Here is a 16,580-nt window from a genome sequence, read left to right as displayed (position 1 = left end):
TGTTAATGTTTTCACCGCTAATGTTAGTCAGTTTCTAACGGTAATGGGTTATCAAATTGTTGTCCATCCATCTATTCATCCATCCATCAATTTCCTCAGAGGCGTTCCCAAGACAGACAGTATTATATAATCCCTCCAGCGAACTCTGGGTCTACCCCTGGGTCTCCTCCCAGTCGGTTAAATTATTGTTTTAACATCGTCCGAGATTTTCACGACCAATCAAAAAGCAGTAAAATGATAAGGATTGTCAGGATATATTGTATATGACTTACAGCCTGAAACGAAGAATTAAACACGATGAAAGTATTGATGCTTCCCACTCTGAGCGTGATGTCAGAGGTTAAAAGAAGAATCTGATGAATGCCTACTTCGTAAAACTAAGGCAGAAATGTCAGTTTGAAAGGTACTCACAACACTGGTGTTAATGAAGACTCATCGCTGCAATGCATCATTGCTGATTGCAACTGGCTTGACACCTTGAACATTACACCAACATCCTCCTGTCCTCGTCTATTATAAGATGGCAACCCATTGTTACTGTAAAGGATGGAAAACTGCAAAAGAGAGGATGTAGGTGTTTCAAAAGGTATGAGCTCCATCTAAAGCTCACTAGCTGTGTTTGTTGAAGCATACAAACATGACATCAAATTGTTCAATAAGCACCATGTGCAAACATGTCGCCTCCCGCGTGTCTCACTGTGAGCTCACGCTGGCAGCAGCAGCCAGAGACAAAGCAACCGGCGCTCATTCATTTCAAATGAGCGCTGGGAGACGAGGTGCACCGGAGAAGGGAGTGACAGCTGGCGGAGAGATTTCAGAGATTCGGGGGACAGGAGGAAGTCGAGCAGAGTTCAACTTTAAATGAGCAGGGAGGTGGTGTTGTTTCAGACTCACATCATCATCTATTAAAAATATATCAGAGACAGTAACATCAGCTGTACAATCTCTGTAATTTAAGAGAACTATAACTGGCTTTGATTTGCGGTTTTCCTTAAGTATTCAGACACCAATTACTGGGAATACATAAAGCTGCTTTGGGCTATAAACACCCACAAAAGTAACTGATGGACCAACTGCGTGGTTAGCTACAGCTCACAGCTCACAGTCAAACCCACAGGGTTAAGCTGAACCCCCCCCACCCCACCCCCGCCCTGTGACTTAACATGTGATGTTAGCTGAAGGTTGCATAACTAATCATTTCAGAAAAAGCTACAGATATCCGTCATTGTATACGGGGGGTAAAGGGAGGTAACTTCCAATCATGTTTATTTGTGATGCTTATTTATTATGTGGAAAGATTGTGGAGTAACTCAATTCCGATGGAGACAATTTCAATCACCACAAAACCGTTGGGCTTCAATTCAAAATTTTCCAATCAAGTATGAATGGAAGCTTCAGTATATTGCAAGCTCATGTAGAAGACTAAATGTAATGCAAAAGGTTGAAATGGATAGCTGCCACTTTAAAGGACATTAAGCTAAAAATATAAAAGTGTTTTGACAGCTAAAAGGAATTTATAAATGCCTAAACTTGAATACCCTCGATGTAAAAATGCATTCTGAAGTAAAAGTCTAAAAATGTAAATTGAATTACAGTATTGCTCTACATTTGCATACCCTTATGTTCATTTCGTCTTGTCAAAGTCTCGTCTTTGGCCCTTTAGGGTTTTAAAATCTTTTTTTTTTTTCTTTTTTTTCATAATTGTAGCCAAATATATTTCAAACAAGATTTTGTGTCAATCTGATAAAACATTTTTGAAAATAGTAGAAAATCCTTCCATTTAAATTTAAATATGTTTATCCTCGCACAATCCAATGGAACAAAATGTTTTTATAACCACATGTGGGCCTGGATGGTTCCTCAGTTTCTCAGTGCATTTCAACTTATACATACCATATTAAAGACTAAACATTTGAAATCATTGAGGTCATAGGTCACCCTGATGATATATATTATCCTCACTGAAGGCGAATGAGGGCAGCTAAAACATTTTTCTTTTTGGATAAGCCAAACACTTTGCCACTTAAAATAATTTTATTGCAGTCAGAGCTTTCCCCAATGGGAAACGAGAATTTGAAAGCACAGAGGACACGTGTTTTGTGGTGGATTAACATTTAATTATACCTTGCATTAGAGCAGCACCGTAATCATTTTCTCTCTTCGAACAGAGTATCTCTGCCACTTAAAAGCTTCACTGGACTGCAGTAAAAACAGCATTGCTTTCACTTGCTGTCTGCTTTTGTGATTCCATAGCTTTCTGTGTACATACTGTCCACTTCCCACTACCCTCAGAATACTAAGTAACAGAAGTCCAGATACAGAAGATTATTAAGAACCCTGTGCTCAGTGGGGCTGGAGAATTAAAGAATCATAGATGAGTTGTTAATCCCTTTTTCATCATACTGTCATCTTCCATATCAGATCTTAAGAACTGCATCGTTCACACCTGCAGCCATGCTGAACCCCCTCCCCTCTATCATCTGCATAGAGACACCTCCCATTTAAACAACTACGATTTAATTCAGTTTAACGCTGCAGGTCCCAAATATGCGGCTCAATGAGCTATTGTCTGTTCAGAAACCCATGAGGATTCAAAGGAAACAATATGTTTTAATAATATATACTGCAAAATGTATCCTTTTTTTTTTTTTTTTTTTTTAAGATAAAGCAAGAGACTCCTGAGAGGAATAATGAGGGCGCTGTGGGCAAAGAGAGCAAACATTCCCAAGATCATTATTCCCAAGTTAGACTCAGCCTGGGGTGCGGCACAGTGCGTTTTCTGCTGAACAAATACTAAGGCTGAAATGTTCATATTCTGTATCTAGTCTGGAAATGCTTGTGAATAAAGTGGAAACAGCCTCCTATGCATGACACCAGCAACGTAGTGCAACCACCACACTCTTTTTCTGCTTCTCAACAAGCATAAAAAATCGGACCATCTCAGCACCCATATCCCATTTGATCTAAAGCAGCTGATAATTCACCGTTCAAAGTGTAAAGCGAACGGGCCAGTTTAAAGGATTTAAACTGTCTCCGTTTTGTATTTGTACGAGGAGGATCCTAAAGCTTGTACTTCAAAGCTTATAGCTGAAAAACATGTATGTGTATGAAGTCCTTCCTATACATAAGATCAAAAACTTCTTTGACAGGCTTAAAAATATAGAACACATTACATCCTCCTTGATTTAAAAAAAAATCACTGCATTTGTCTTGACATGTTTGGAAAAAATCCTGAGGAAAAAGGAAGGATGTGAAGAAGAATTCTTAGAAACTTGCTCACAGTATCTGACTACATCCTTCATATTTACACAGCAGCTGTTCTAAGCTGAGGTCATGCTCAGGGTTCAACACTTTAAAGGCTCTTCCATTGAAGTGTTTAATTACCATATTTTTCAAGTAAATATTATTTTATCTTTCTCAACGGATTATTACAGGAAAAAGATGCAAGGGTAAAAAAAAGAATCTATTGCTTCATTTTAAAGGTTAATTAAACATGTCAAAGAAAAACTCACTGACAGACAAATCACAACAACTAACTGAAAGCTTCTGCGAGGACCTTTCATTTTGTGTTGATCTTGGTGAGCCCAGTGATCAAAGCTGTAGATCTTATGTCTTTGTTGTTTGTGTCCTGTCCATGTGGATGAAGTATTCTCTAACCCCCATAAAACCCTATATACATATAAAATAAAGACACTGTGAGTCTTTGACGTAAATAAAAGGAAACAATGGCACTTTCAATCTGTAGACTTTAAATAGCAGTGGTAACAGGTATTCAAAAATGACTTTGTAAATTCAATCTTAAGCGTCATACAGAAGAAGCATCATTAAGTGACCCCACTGTCCCTTGAGGTTGTTAAGGCATATAACGTAATGCACAGCCATGCACTGATAGGACTATCCATACACTGCTACACAAAAAAACAACACCGGGGCCTAAAAGAATACACCAGACTAACTATAAAATTATTGTATATTGTAATTTATTGTAAGTGGGACTAGAAGTAGAATACATGTAATATCTATGTAAAGACGTTAGCACTGAGTGGACACACAACGCTAAATAGTTTTGTGGTGTAAACCTACAATGTTGCTGTCACATGCACACACATATATTTGAAGTATTTTAACATACATTTCATTTGGATTTTCACTGTTTTTGCAATAATAGGTCAAATAGACCATTTTAAATTATTTTGACTTTTTATTCGTATTTGTTTAGGAAGACATTTCATGACTTTCATGATAAAGTTTGATTGATTGATGGTTTGATTGATTTAAGGTTGGAATTACAAAAAAGCTATGTGTACCAAACACATTTAGAATGGTTGCTTAAGCTAACTCCTCTCCGCCGACATACTATATATCATCGATGAAAGATCGGCTCTTGATTGAGTTTGAAGAAAAATGGTTCCAAAACGTCCTGTTAAAGCCAAAACTAAGGAAGTATGTACAGGTCAAACCGAATTATATCCTTTAATTATCTAACAATTTGGTTATGTAGAAGCCAAAGATCCTTGGTCGCACACTTGCAAGATCTGGTTTTCTTAATCTCGTCGTTGAGGTTGGTCAATTGAAATATATTCTCGAAGAAAAACGACTTTGTGAGATGTGTGGTTTGGATGACATGGCAAGTGAGCCTCATTTTCTTTGCATTGTATGAAATATGATGACTTAAGAGAATTATTGTTTCATGAAATAGCTCTTCAAAAATATTAGGGTGGACAGATGAGTTTGATGTGTTTAAGATTGAAAAGTTTTTCTCGAAAGCTTGGAAAAGAAGACAAGAGTGTGTGTTTAATTCGTGTTTATCTTGCTTTAGCTTATACATTTTCTGTTCCATGGCAATAATTAGACTACTGTGCACTCTGATCCTGGAACGTTTCAATGTGTGGTGTCATGTGGGCGTATAAATGCATGACATAATAATATAAAACTCTTGAAACTATTACCCACATGAATATGATGTAGTTTCATTGTGTGAAAATAATTTCTCACATTTAATTGCTTAAGATCTGCTGCTTAATGGAAGTGTGGGCAGTTCTCACCTTTCATGAAGGGTAGTATATTTTTTTTTTTCTTGTGCTATAAGAAATTAGAAAGGCAGTATTGAAGTTCCTCTCCATAAGAGAATTTGAGCAGCCCTTATCATGACTGATGCTCCAATACTTCACTCAACAAGGAACCTCCCTGAGTAGATAGGACAATTTGATCTCACCCACCATCTCGATTTGGAATTTCCAGGAGCAAACTTGCAACCAGTTATAGATATGTCAGAGGTGTGACAGTTAATCTTAAAATTCTTTCGGCTTTTTTGTCCCGCCAAATGTCACCGTTGGCTCCAGGGGAACACAAAGCCAGGGAGTTCAGCGCACACCTGTCTCTGTTTTTCTCCCTGCGCTCCTTTCTTTTCATGACAAGGGGAGAACCGACCATACCAAGTCTATTTCTATTCCCTGAGCGCTCACGACAGCATGTCGCGTGTTCACAGCCCTCTTCAACCAGCCTCGCCCCCCCCCCACAAAGAAACGACAAAAGGGCACGGCAAATGTCCTCGGAAATGCTCTTCGAACTCCTCGCAGTCTGCAATCTCTATAGAGTAAAAACAGCCTGACAGGAAGATTAAGCAAGAGAGAGAGAACAGAGACGACAAAAAAATTAGGGAGGGGTTGAGTTATGGCGGGTGGAGACAGAAGAGTGCTGCTCCTTTTCTCCTTTTCAGCTGAAACAGTCTCAAGAGCTGCCCCCCAGCAACAGAGGGAGAAAAAGCATGATGAATAATTAACTCGGAGAAATGTCACAAGCGGCAAGAGAGGAGTGTAATCATTTCTCTGTTGGGTTTGGAGATCTGTTTTTTATTCTTCTCCTTTATGCCCTGTAGTGCTGCACTACGATTGCAACCCTTCCCTAAAAGCATCCAATACATTCCCCCCCTACATACTTTTCAAATAAAAGCAACTAAATCATTAATATTTGTGCCTTTTAGCGCCATCACGGAGACTTCTCACGGAGGTCTTCTACATTTTTAATAGAATCATTGATGTCAGTCTCATTAGCTGTAATATTACATTCAAGACGCGGGAATCCTGTTGGTAATAGTTTAATCAATGTCAGGAAGGTTTGAGCTTTGTGTCCCTTTATGTCCGTGGAACACAACATGCCGCCTCAGAGTGAATAAAAGATAAAAATGACAAATGACCGTCTTCATGATTCTAAACAAGCTAAATTTGTCCCCTTCCCTTTGAGCCTGAATGTTGTGAAAATGAGTTATGGATTACCATGACCCAGTTTAATGAGGTAATTTTAAAGATATTTCATTTTCATTATCAGTTTTATTGATTAATTTAAAGTTAAAAAAAAGGACCAAATGTTGGCTTCTACTCGAATGTGGGTGTCCAAAATGTAAGATCAGTGCGTGCTTTGTGTGTAGGAGTATGTATAATCTTTGTGTTTTTGTCACAGGGTGTGCTGATATTCATAATAAGAGATCTGATGAAGACTATGTGTAACTTTCGCTGGGCGTTCCATCGTTATAGACGCTGCCCTCTCAGCTCTGTAGTAACTGCAGGAGACATTGTAAAGGAGGTCGTAATGACCCGGATGATTTAATGCCAAAGAATGCGTAAAGATTTTCGTCCCATCGATGGGTTTGTTAATCAGGCCTTCCAAATGAGATTCCTTATCAGTGAACACATTGATTGTTGGAAATGAGATGCAGATTTTGCCTGTATTATTTATCCTCTCTTTAGATGACATTGAGTAACTGCGCCTGTATGTAGAGCTGCGTGTGTGATATGGAGCTATGTGGAGAGAAGCTCCAAGTAGGTGTAAAGCACTTCAAATTAAAAAGGGTTAGCACTATTACAGCTGTGTGCATAGTTCTGTAGTTATGTGCAGCAGCAGAAACATAGTTTGTGTCTACACTGCAACCTCATCGCTCCTCGCAGATTCTTTTGCATGCAGAAATTTGAGGAGTGATGGTACAATATCTTAACCCCCCCCCCCCCTCTCCCCTAAGAGACTGCAGGTGGATGCTAGGGTGGTGCTGGGGTGCAGTACTGATGCAGATCAGATCTGCCAATGAGAGAGTAAAGCGTGAGATATGAAATCTTGCAGCTTAAAAAAACGCTAATTGCAAGTATGTGCTGTCAGGTGATTGTTGGTTATTACGCATGTCAAGTGTTAAATCAGTGCAGCTCGAGTTGTCTGCATGAACTAGCTCGCAGGCATCGCCTCAGTAAATCAATATATAAAGTCACAGTAAAAAGAAATGTAACCCTAGACAGGGCAGTAATTCCCACCTTTGAGGCCCAAGGGCAACAATTAGGTGGGGGCCCCTTATGGGCCCCTGTATACCAATTAACCAACCACAATGTTTTCTTCATGTTGGAGTTAGAACAGGCTTCTGTGAGCTGATAACATAGCCGTCATATCATCCATCAGACTATTTATTCACTTGTTGTTAATTGTGATTGTACTGTCTATATTGTTTGGTGTGTGTATGAATCGACCGGGTGGCAAATGAGTTTCCCACACTGGGGATTGATAACGTTTTCTAATCTAATCTAACTGTTTTGTTTTGTTTATGATGTTGAGATGGTGATGATCTGTCTACCGCCCGCCTGAATCCATGTGCAAAATTGGCAATATAATGAAAATGGTGTCGTAAAAAATATTAGGCAAGAGCATCACTGCTAAGAAGAGTGAATCCAAATGGTTTTTTTTCTGAAATTTCTTGTTTCTAGTAAACCAGTGAAGCCAAATAGTGATTAAAAAATCTAATTTGATTAATGGCCCAGGCCTTGTGGGCCCTCACTTTTTATTATTTTGACACACATACAATTTGATTAGTCGCTGGCCCCTAGGGGTCGTATTCCTGTGGCATTTGTCTACTTTGCCTGGTTCCTAATCAAACTTTGACCCTTTATGTATAAAAGCTTCATCCTGTTTGGTTTCTTTTGGTAAAGAAATACTCCAATGATACACTTTACTGCCCCATCTCTGGCAAGAAAACAGGTCTGTACTTTTATTTATATTCACTTTTTTAAAGCAGTATTTCAAATATGCTGCTTTAGCCTTAGATTTTTTAACATACAATCTCAAAATGGGGCCTTGTTTTTATTTCTGTAGCCCATAATAACAATTCATCAGTCACTCACTACTATCATTATTTTTATCATTATTGTTATGGAAGAAGAGTAAAAAGAAACGTTGACAGTAAACTGGAAACAAGCCTTAATGAGAAACCGTGTGCTTTAATGCAGCACAGAATAACAACCAGTCAGAACAGGCAGAATAAAGAAAACAAAATCTAATTGCAGATCTAAAGTGCGTAGGAGGACCAGAGTTTTTTTGACTCAAAGCTTCTCTTAAACGGCAAATCAGTGAGAAGCGAGGAGCGTGTCTCCCCCACGGAGCAATCAGCATGTTAATACTGCAGCAAAACACCTCAAAATCCTCCCTAGTTTTAGAACCCCACTTTAAATAACCCCTAACAATAGCAATTAATTAACACTGAGTTACACCTGAGCATTTAGATTCCAACCAAAAGAAATCTCTGTTGTTATTCCACTTGTCTTCCTCTTTAATTATTCTGAATTAAAGTCTCGCTGAGATTCTCTAGGGCTTTAATTAGGGACTGAATTAAAGTTATGTAAATACTGTCGGTTGCCGCAGAGTCTTTAAATAGAGTTGTGTTGCATCTGGTATATTATTTCCTTTTTTTTTATCCCCTGAAAGAGAAAACAGAATAAGTCTTTCTTTTGAAGTTTGTCAAATCACTCGGGGTACTTTTCCCTTAGGTGTTTGTGTGGATTGATACTTTTTCTCAAAGGAGGCTATGTGACAAGAAAAGTAGTTCTGCAAAAGAGACGTTTAGGTTTCTCTCAATGCATGTGAGAGTTTCATTCAAACATACAGGTGTGTGTCTACATATTTGTATAAGAATTAATGGTAAACTGTAAATGTGTGAAGTTACCTGGCTATCATTTTTTCAATGAATGTTTCCATCTGTTTGGCTGATAAAATGAAGGGGAAAGAAAAAGGGATCGACCTCCCACTGAGCTGGATTAAATCCAACTGAGTGCCTTTTGCCCAGACTGTGAGCTCGTGTGTCGGAATAATAATGGATTCTTTCAGCTGTGTTTGTCATCAAATTAGCCTTGTACTCCAGAAAAAGGCACTCTCAGAGTGCAATTCTCCACAATGGCTGAATTCAAATTAGACTCAGTCAGTTTGAGCTTTTAAAAAAAAGGAGAATGAGCTTCATTTTTAATGATGATGATCGCCATCTTAAGTGCTCAGGTGCAATAAAAGAAAAATGTCCTGTCTGGTTGCTTCTGCTTTCATGCTCATTCTAAGTTGCGTGCCCTTTAAAAACATGTCACTCAGAACTAATATATATATAATATGAAATATTACACAGAAATAAACATTGCTTCTACTTGCACATAATCCACTGATGAAGACAAATTTACAAAAAGCAGGAATTTTTCATTCTTAGCCTTGCAAAAATAAATATACTTTTAATTGATTTTACACACTAGACAACAAAAACAGTTCAAGATTATTTCTATTGGTCGGGGACCACGTCGTAGATACTTTTTTTTAAATCATGTTCTACCGTAAGTACATGCCCATTTAATAAAGCCTTTTAACCTTTCTTCCATTTTGCTCATGGCCTCTACCGTAGAGCACCATCTTTTTTGTAGTTCCAACAAGTTCTCCTGTTCCTAGACATTTCTATAATAATATACAGTCCTCTTTCCATTTATAGGAAACCCTAAAAACAGCACTCGTCTCCCTTCCATTGTTTATCAATGAAACACTTAACAAAGCAATACAGCCTGATTTGCATAATCTTCCTTGGACTTCAGGCAGCGGTGGAAACGTTGACAACTATGGGCCACAGGAACCTTTCAGTTCTGGGGACCTTTGGTCAAAAGGGGGCTAGTGATTTACTTTAAACATAGCATCAGTAGCATTGTTCGTTGCAGTTTGTAAACACGACATTCATATTGGGCTCATCCATCAGAAGCACACGCCTTCTGCCGGTCTTAGCATGTCGACGTTTACTGCTTGGGAACGACCTGAGAATATCACATGTATTGTAATGGAAAAGCCAATTATTTAGGACGCTGGTACAGGCTAAGCATCTTAGTTTGGCACCTGCCTGTCGGACAGAAAGAAGGCTATCTGTGCGACCAAGGTGAAAGCCAATCCAGTGTTCACCATCTTTTTGGAACGAGCTTTGTCCTTGTAGTGTTTCACCTTACTACATTTATATTTTCTCTTCTTTGCTGCAATGTCCATGTCCGCAATAGTTGCCAGTTTGAATGGCGTTCAATCGCTGAAACATATCCATTCTTAAACTCACTTGCACGCTGTCATTGGCACATCAACTCGCCAGCCAGAAAAGCACATGTATGGAGGCCCATAAGTAATGATTTAGCGGTATTACTAAGTCTTCATTTTCATATATAGGAGAAGCTACTGACTCTATCTTTCAAGTTGACTACTTAAATACTACTTAAATACTACAGACTAGTAAGTAAAATTGTACTAAAAATGTAATCTATATCCTGAGTGGAACATTGAAGTTTTATTTTGTTCTGCACCTTAAAAATAACTTTTTATTTGTAGTTTATTGGAGTATACTATACTTGAAGTATTCTTCGAGTGTGAAAATCAAAGTCAATGGGATAAAAAGTAGAAGCAAACCTTGAACCGGTCGCTTGCTCTACATGCTCTAAATCCAACCCTTATTCTAAACGGTGAAGCCTTTGAAGCCTCTCCATCAATGCAAGTTGTCAAACATTTATTCTCTGTCTCCCAAATAAATACTGCAACTGTATAGAGTGCATTTGTAAGTGCACAGGAAGGCTGTTAACGGAGTCTCGAGACTGAATCCACTTTTTTTAGTCTGCCTGCCTTGAATCAGCGTTCAAGGCACCCGGGTCGAGCTTTTCCTCCTCCTGCTAATCTCATGCCTGATACGTTCGTCTTCCCCTTCTACGTTTGATCAACCCAGGAGAAGGAAGCTCGCCCTGGGTAACACCATCACTCCCAACACAGGAGGGGGCGAGGAAGAAAGGATGGGAAAACCTTTTCCCTCCTGGCACTTTCTGTCTGACAAACTCTCTCGAAAGAATCGAGCAACAATTAAAAGATCGGTTTAGGGCATCCAATGACTGTGGCAGGCTGAGAAATGAAATAGTAGAGACGGGTGAATGTGAACTCCTTGTCTTTTGTTTATGGAAATGTGTTTAGAAGAAAATGTGTAAGAAGTTATGAGTTTCACATAACTATAGAACAATTGATGTGAAAATGGTGTTATCTTTTCTATAAAAATGTATCTTTTGTCCTTAAAAAGTTTTAATGGAGACTTTTTGTTTTCAATCATGATTTAACGAGGGCATTTAAAAGCAGGTTATGGGGCCCAGGTAGCCTAACTCTAAATGAAGGCATAAAAAGCCTAATAATAGACCCTTTAAAGGCAAGTTACCAGCCTTTGATCTTGTGCACACAATCAAAGATAAATAGGGTTTAAAGATAGGTAAGTGATCACATACTTTTCAATAAAGTTAATTAATTTTACCTGGAAAAAAAGAAACATCTTCAACCTGATTGTGAACATCTACAATAGAGTGTAAGTATATCAATGATGTCAGGCTGACTGGATGTTATAAAGTGTTCATGGACTACAGTTATAGAGTCTGTCATTTTCACTATCTTAGTTTGTCATAGCCAGAAGTGACCACATACTGACAAGTTGATATGAATTGGAATATTTCAATCCTGTTTCCTGTTTGATAGCCATCCTTGGTAGTAACTTGCCAAACACAAGCCACACCCTAAAGCATTTCCTTCATCATTAATGGGACAGGTTATGGTACCATCATTTACGTAATGAACACTGTGCTCTCTTGAGGAAACTTAAAATATTTTTGGAGATTGTACACTTTTTAGAAAATGTTTAAAGAGGTAATTACTCAGTAAGATTTATGGTCATTTCGCTAGCGGCTTCTTGTTCGACTCCCTTTTCTGAAACCAGTGGAGTAGCCCCCTGCTGGCCATTAGAAAGTATGTACGTTTAAGGTTTATGTTCATTTTCTTTTAAATACAGTGTAGGGCAACGTAAGCACCACTCTGTCAATGACTTTTCCAGGGCAGCATATATCAAACTGAGTCTTTATTTTACTGTTTAAATAACCGTACACTGTCAGAACACCCTTTTTTCCCTCTTTTGTCAGAGCTGACCTGGAGAGAATTGAAATTATCACATTAGTACTGCATTGAGAGCTTTGAAAAATGAGAACCGGTTGGTTCAAAAAGGGAATTATATTTCTTTTATAACTGTGAAGCCATGCTAGCCCATGCTACAATTCACAAATCATCCCCTATATTTTCATTTTTTTCATTGTACTTACTTACTTTTTTTTTTTTCAATAAAAAGAACTAACCTTCTGCGTATCTGTTTTTATAATGCTTTTACTCTCACAGCTCATGTAATACAAGGCCAGATTCAATTTTACAGCGTCTCATTTATCCAGGACTCTCCACCTTGCCATAGCGAGTTCAAAGCAATTACAGACAAATTCCCAATCTTTAACAGTCAGGTTAGAGCAACAAAGGAGCTCTAAGCAAACAGTGCTGCGGGTCAATAAATGAAGCAGTTGTTGGTGAGAGAGAGCTCTCTGCAGAATCAGGTTACTCCTGCAGGATTTGGCTTAAAAAAAGATCTTCACAACATACATAACACAGTTGATACACAGGAGTAAAATGTCAGTGATGTAATGGTATCTACTATTCATTGTTCCAAACAATCCTCACAGCGCTTCATGACAGAATGTTAAACAAATGTGTCTGGATGTAGCATACTGAGGGACTCATCACAATGAAATCAGTCATTGAGGCATTACTTGGAAACAGTTTACTTACTACGTGAAATAAATAAATATATACATACATAGGAGCATAGTGATGAGGTCAGAACAGAACTAGGAAAAAAAGATGTTTAAGCTTGCCGCTCCCTTTGTTTGGAACAAATTACTAAAAGTCCTGGAACTAAATTATCTGGTGTCAATGGATGCTTTTAAGCGGGTGTTAAATGACTTGGAGGCAGACTGTATGGCTGCAGATGTTCTGCCTGATGACTCTAGTTGATCTTGACAAATATTTGCTGTTTTACTTGTTATTTTATGTCTTTCAAAAAGACTCATTGAGATCAATAGTGTCCTGGACAAGATAGGCAGCAGCTTACAACAGGTAACAAAATCTCCGACAAACAACTACCAGCCATACTTACAAACATAAAATAAGATATATGAACACATTCTCCTGATGAATTGAAGGTTTTAAAAAATCTGAGATGTGGCTGCCTGTTAATGAAAAGACCCACCATAACGACCTGTCAACAAGGACAGCGACAGGTCCAAACATCTTTACATTTGGCTCCAAAATTAAAAGATGATAGTGATCAAAAAGCAAAACCTTAAAGGCTTTAAAATGTTAGTCAATGAACAAATGTTGACATCATAGTGGGTCTACCTAATGTGTACTACTTTTCCTGCTGCCGTGTTGTTGTTTTTTCTATCTTCATTTCTAGAGCACCAATTCATAAAAATGTTATCTCGACACACTTTACAAAAAAAGACAGTACTTTCATGCCAATAAAGCCAGAGTACAATGCTAAAACAAAGGATACAGTCTAAGCCTGCTCTATTTGCAGTGTTTCAGGATAACATTTGTTATGAATTGGCATTATAAAAATAGAGATTGATTGATCAAAATCATGAGTCATGTTCCAATATTCATGCATGTGTCCTCCTACTTTTTGCTGTGAAGGGTTTGTCAGTTGGAACTTGGTTGTAGATCTCATGCTTCAACTGTATGTTGAGTGAAGAAGTTTGTGTGTGAAGTTTCTTTTTGCCAGTGAATTCAGCTCGCCCTCTGTCCTCATTGTAAACAATTCTCGGAGTTCTACACACCATGCATACTTTTCAAAAGGAACTTTAATCTTGTTTTGGGAAAAAGAAAAATCTTCCACATGCAGAGGAGTGAGACTCTAAATGGGACAAAAACCATGTTACATCTTATTTCCAGCAGAATGTACGGCATTGAGAAGCTGCTGAAATCACTTTAAATTGTTCACTGAGAACAGCGGGAGCACTTAGTAATGGATTGCTTTTTCTGTGTCTTGCAGGGCTGAAGCAGATCCATGCCCTTTCCATCCAGGCCAACTACGAGCTGCGTATCGACTTGGAGGACTTTGAAAATAGCACGGCATATGCCCAGTACGGTACTTTTGGAGTAGGCCTGTTTTCTGTGGACCCTGACGATGATGGATACCCATTAACTGTAGGAGACTATTCTGGAAATGCAGGTATGTATTCTTAGTGATCTAGTTAGACTTTGCTTGTGCTTAGTAGACACTTTTCTTCATTCAACCTAATTTATACACAGACCTAACAGCAGTGTGTGAAAGTTCCTGCCAACCTCCAGCACCTTTCATTAAAATGAGTGTGTCATTTCTGTATGGCATTATAGTTTGTCCAGAGAAAGGGACTGCTGGTGTCTGCGTCTCTGCTCCCTAAACCATCAGATCCAAGCCAGCTACCTGTCACCCTGATTAAATTACCGCCAATTAATTGCACTGCTTGACCTGCAGCGTAAACAAAAACCTGCCGTTGAAATGAAGAAGCAATTTAAAGAAACCTTTGGGGAAACGCTGCTGCGAAACCACAGAGAGAATGGGGACAGATATGAGATATGGAGTAGAAAAGAGAGAGAGGAAGGAGGGGAAGAGCTGGTAGAAAGTAGGATGGAGGAACCAAGGGGACAGGTGCAAAACAGGAGGAGAGGCAAAGGGAAATAAAAACAAGGGGAGAGGTATAGGTAATAGGACAATGTTGTGTGGTGTTTGTTGAAAAGTCCTGTTTGTTTCCCTAGCCTGTCCCCAACATGACTTGGAAACCAAATTAGCCTGTTAACTATGAAATGGAGGCTCTTATGTACTTATAGTTAGTATCTTAAATCAGAAGTTAGCTGTAAGTTACGTTTCAATATTGTCATTTAAGTTTTCAATTGTCTGTAAGATATCTGGTATTTGGTCTGAAAGGTGTTTGGTTGTAATTGAATATTTATCACACAAATGGGTCATTGGAAAATGGGTCATTTACACCCAGCACTAGCTTTTTCCATTGACCAAGCATTGACAGCCATGTTTGTTGTGTGTCCACCATAGTCGTCTATTTTCAGCTGTGGAAGTTCAGTGCTGGATATTTGGAAATCCTAGAAGGAGTTGAGTGCAGTCGGTATTGCAGTATTAACTTCATATTAATATATCTCTTGCTATCACCACAGGGCGACATTTACAGCATGGCATTCCTAGCTGTTAGAACACAAGTTACATCTCAGCTAATGTAGCATGTATGCTAACAGATAACTGTGATAAATTGACCAATTGAAATCAAAACCTTTTAGACGGCAGGGGTTTTTTTTGTCCTCCTCTCACTGTGTATCAGACTGTCACATTTGTTATTTTTGTAGGCAGAACCAACCAGATGGCAATCAAAATAGTCTGCAATATCCTTACAATCTTGACAACTGGTCTGGGCAGCTAAATGAGCTATCTGGAGTTTTCCATTAGTTTGTTTAATTTCGCTCAGATTTTAGTAGAATCTTAACAAGACCCTTAAGCTTGATATATGGGATTTTGTTTTGATATTTCAAGCCAAATTTCAGCTTTTCTTCCCTCTTAACAGAGCTTCTCTTATTATCATCAGTGGTAGTGGATTGCCCTATTGTGGCTGCGCTCTGATCAGCTGACAGGTGGTTATTTGGGTCTGGGAGCAGCTGGATCTTAATGGGCATCAGGGGGAGGCTGCCGGCCCCCGGCCACCAAGGTGACATCCTGCGCCTTGCAAATGAGCCTTTAAGTGCTTCTGTTTTTTTGTTTTTGTTGTTTTTTTTCTAAATTCACTTGACATCATCCCATTGTTGACACTAAGCTGTTATTATTTTTCTTTACCCCCGTATATCTTTTCTCCCAACGTTGAGCAACACCAGATGTGAATATTAGACGTTCCTGACACATTCTCCTTTCTCTGCTGACTGGTTACCATGGTAATTCCAAATGGGAAGCATTGTAGGACAGAGTTAGAGAGTAGGTAACTGGGTGGCCACATCCTGGGCAATTAAGGTCCGCTTGATGCCCTGACGAGCTGTTAGCCGTCACCTGATGGCTGGTGAGCACTCTTTCATTCTGCCTGCAGCGTTATTTTTCTTCTATCCACTTGTGCTCACAGTGTGTAGACTGCTTTAGAAAGAAGAGGAAAAAGACAGAGTGAAGGGGAGGTATGGGTAGTTTATTGAACATTATTACATCTTTGAGCATCCATTTGCTGAAGAATCTAAGGTCTAGCGCTGCATCTGAGAGCACATAGCTTTCATTTTGTCTTGTAAGCCTCTTGAAAGAGCAGGTCTGCAAAGAAGTCATTCATGTAGAGAATTTATTAGTAATGAAAATAGTGAGAGGGTATTTTCAGCTTTGTAACTTGCTTTTGCCGGAGCAGACTTACTCT

At 38.8% G+C, this 16,580-nt stretch overlaps 1 protein-coding gene across 2 annotated transcripts in view; it reads left to right on the top strand.

Moving 5' to 3' along the window:
* Positions 1-16,580, top strand: part of fibcd1b (fibrinogen C domain containing 1b) — a 120,259-nt gene that overhangs the window by 98,921 nt on the left and 4,758 nt on the right. For both annotated transcript variants that reach the window (XM_020634649.2, XM_020634648.2), the window contains one exon: positions 14,201-14,380. In XM_020634649.2, the coding sequence (XP_020490305.1) occupies positions 14,201-14,380 (180 nt within the window). The remainder of the gene's footprint in view (positions 1-14,200; positions 14,381-16,580) is intronic.

The sequence above is a fragment of the Labrus bergylta genome, chromosome 17, assembly GCF_963930695.1.
Source record: "Labrus bergylta chromosome 17, fLabBer1.1, whole genome shotgun sequence".
NCBI lineage: Eukaryota > Metazoa > Chordata > Actinopteri > Labriformes > Labridae > Labrus > Labrus bergylta.
This window is presented reverse-complemented; position numbering and strand designations above follow the sequence as displayed.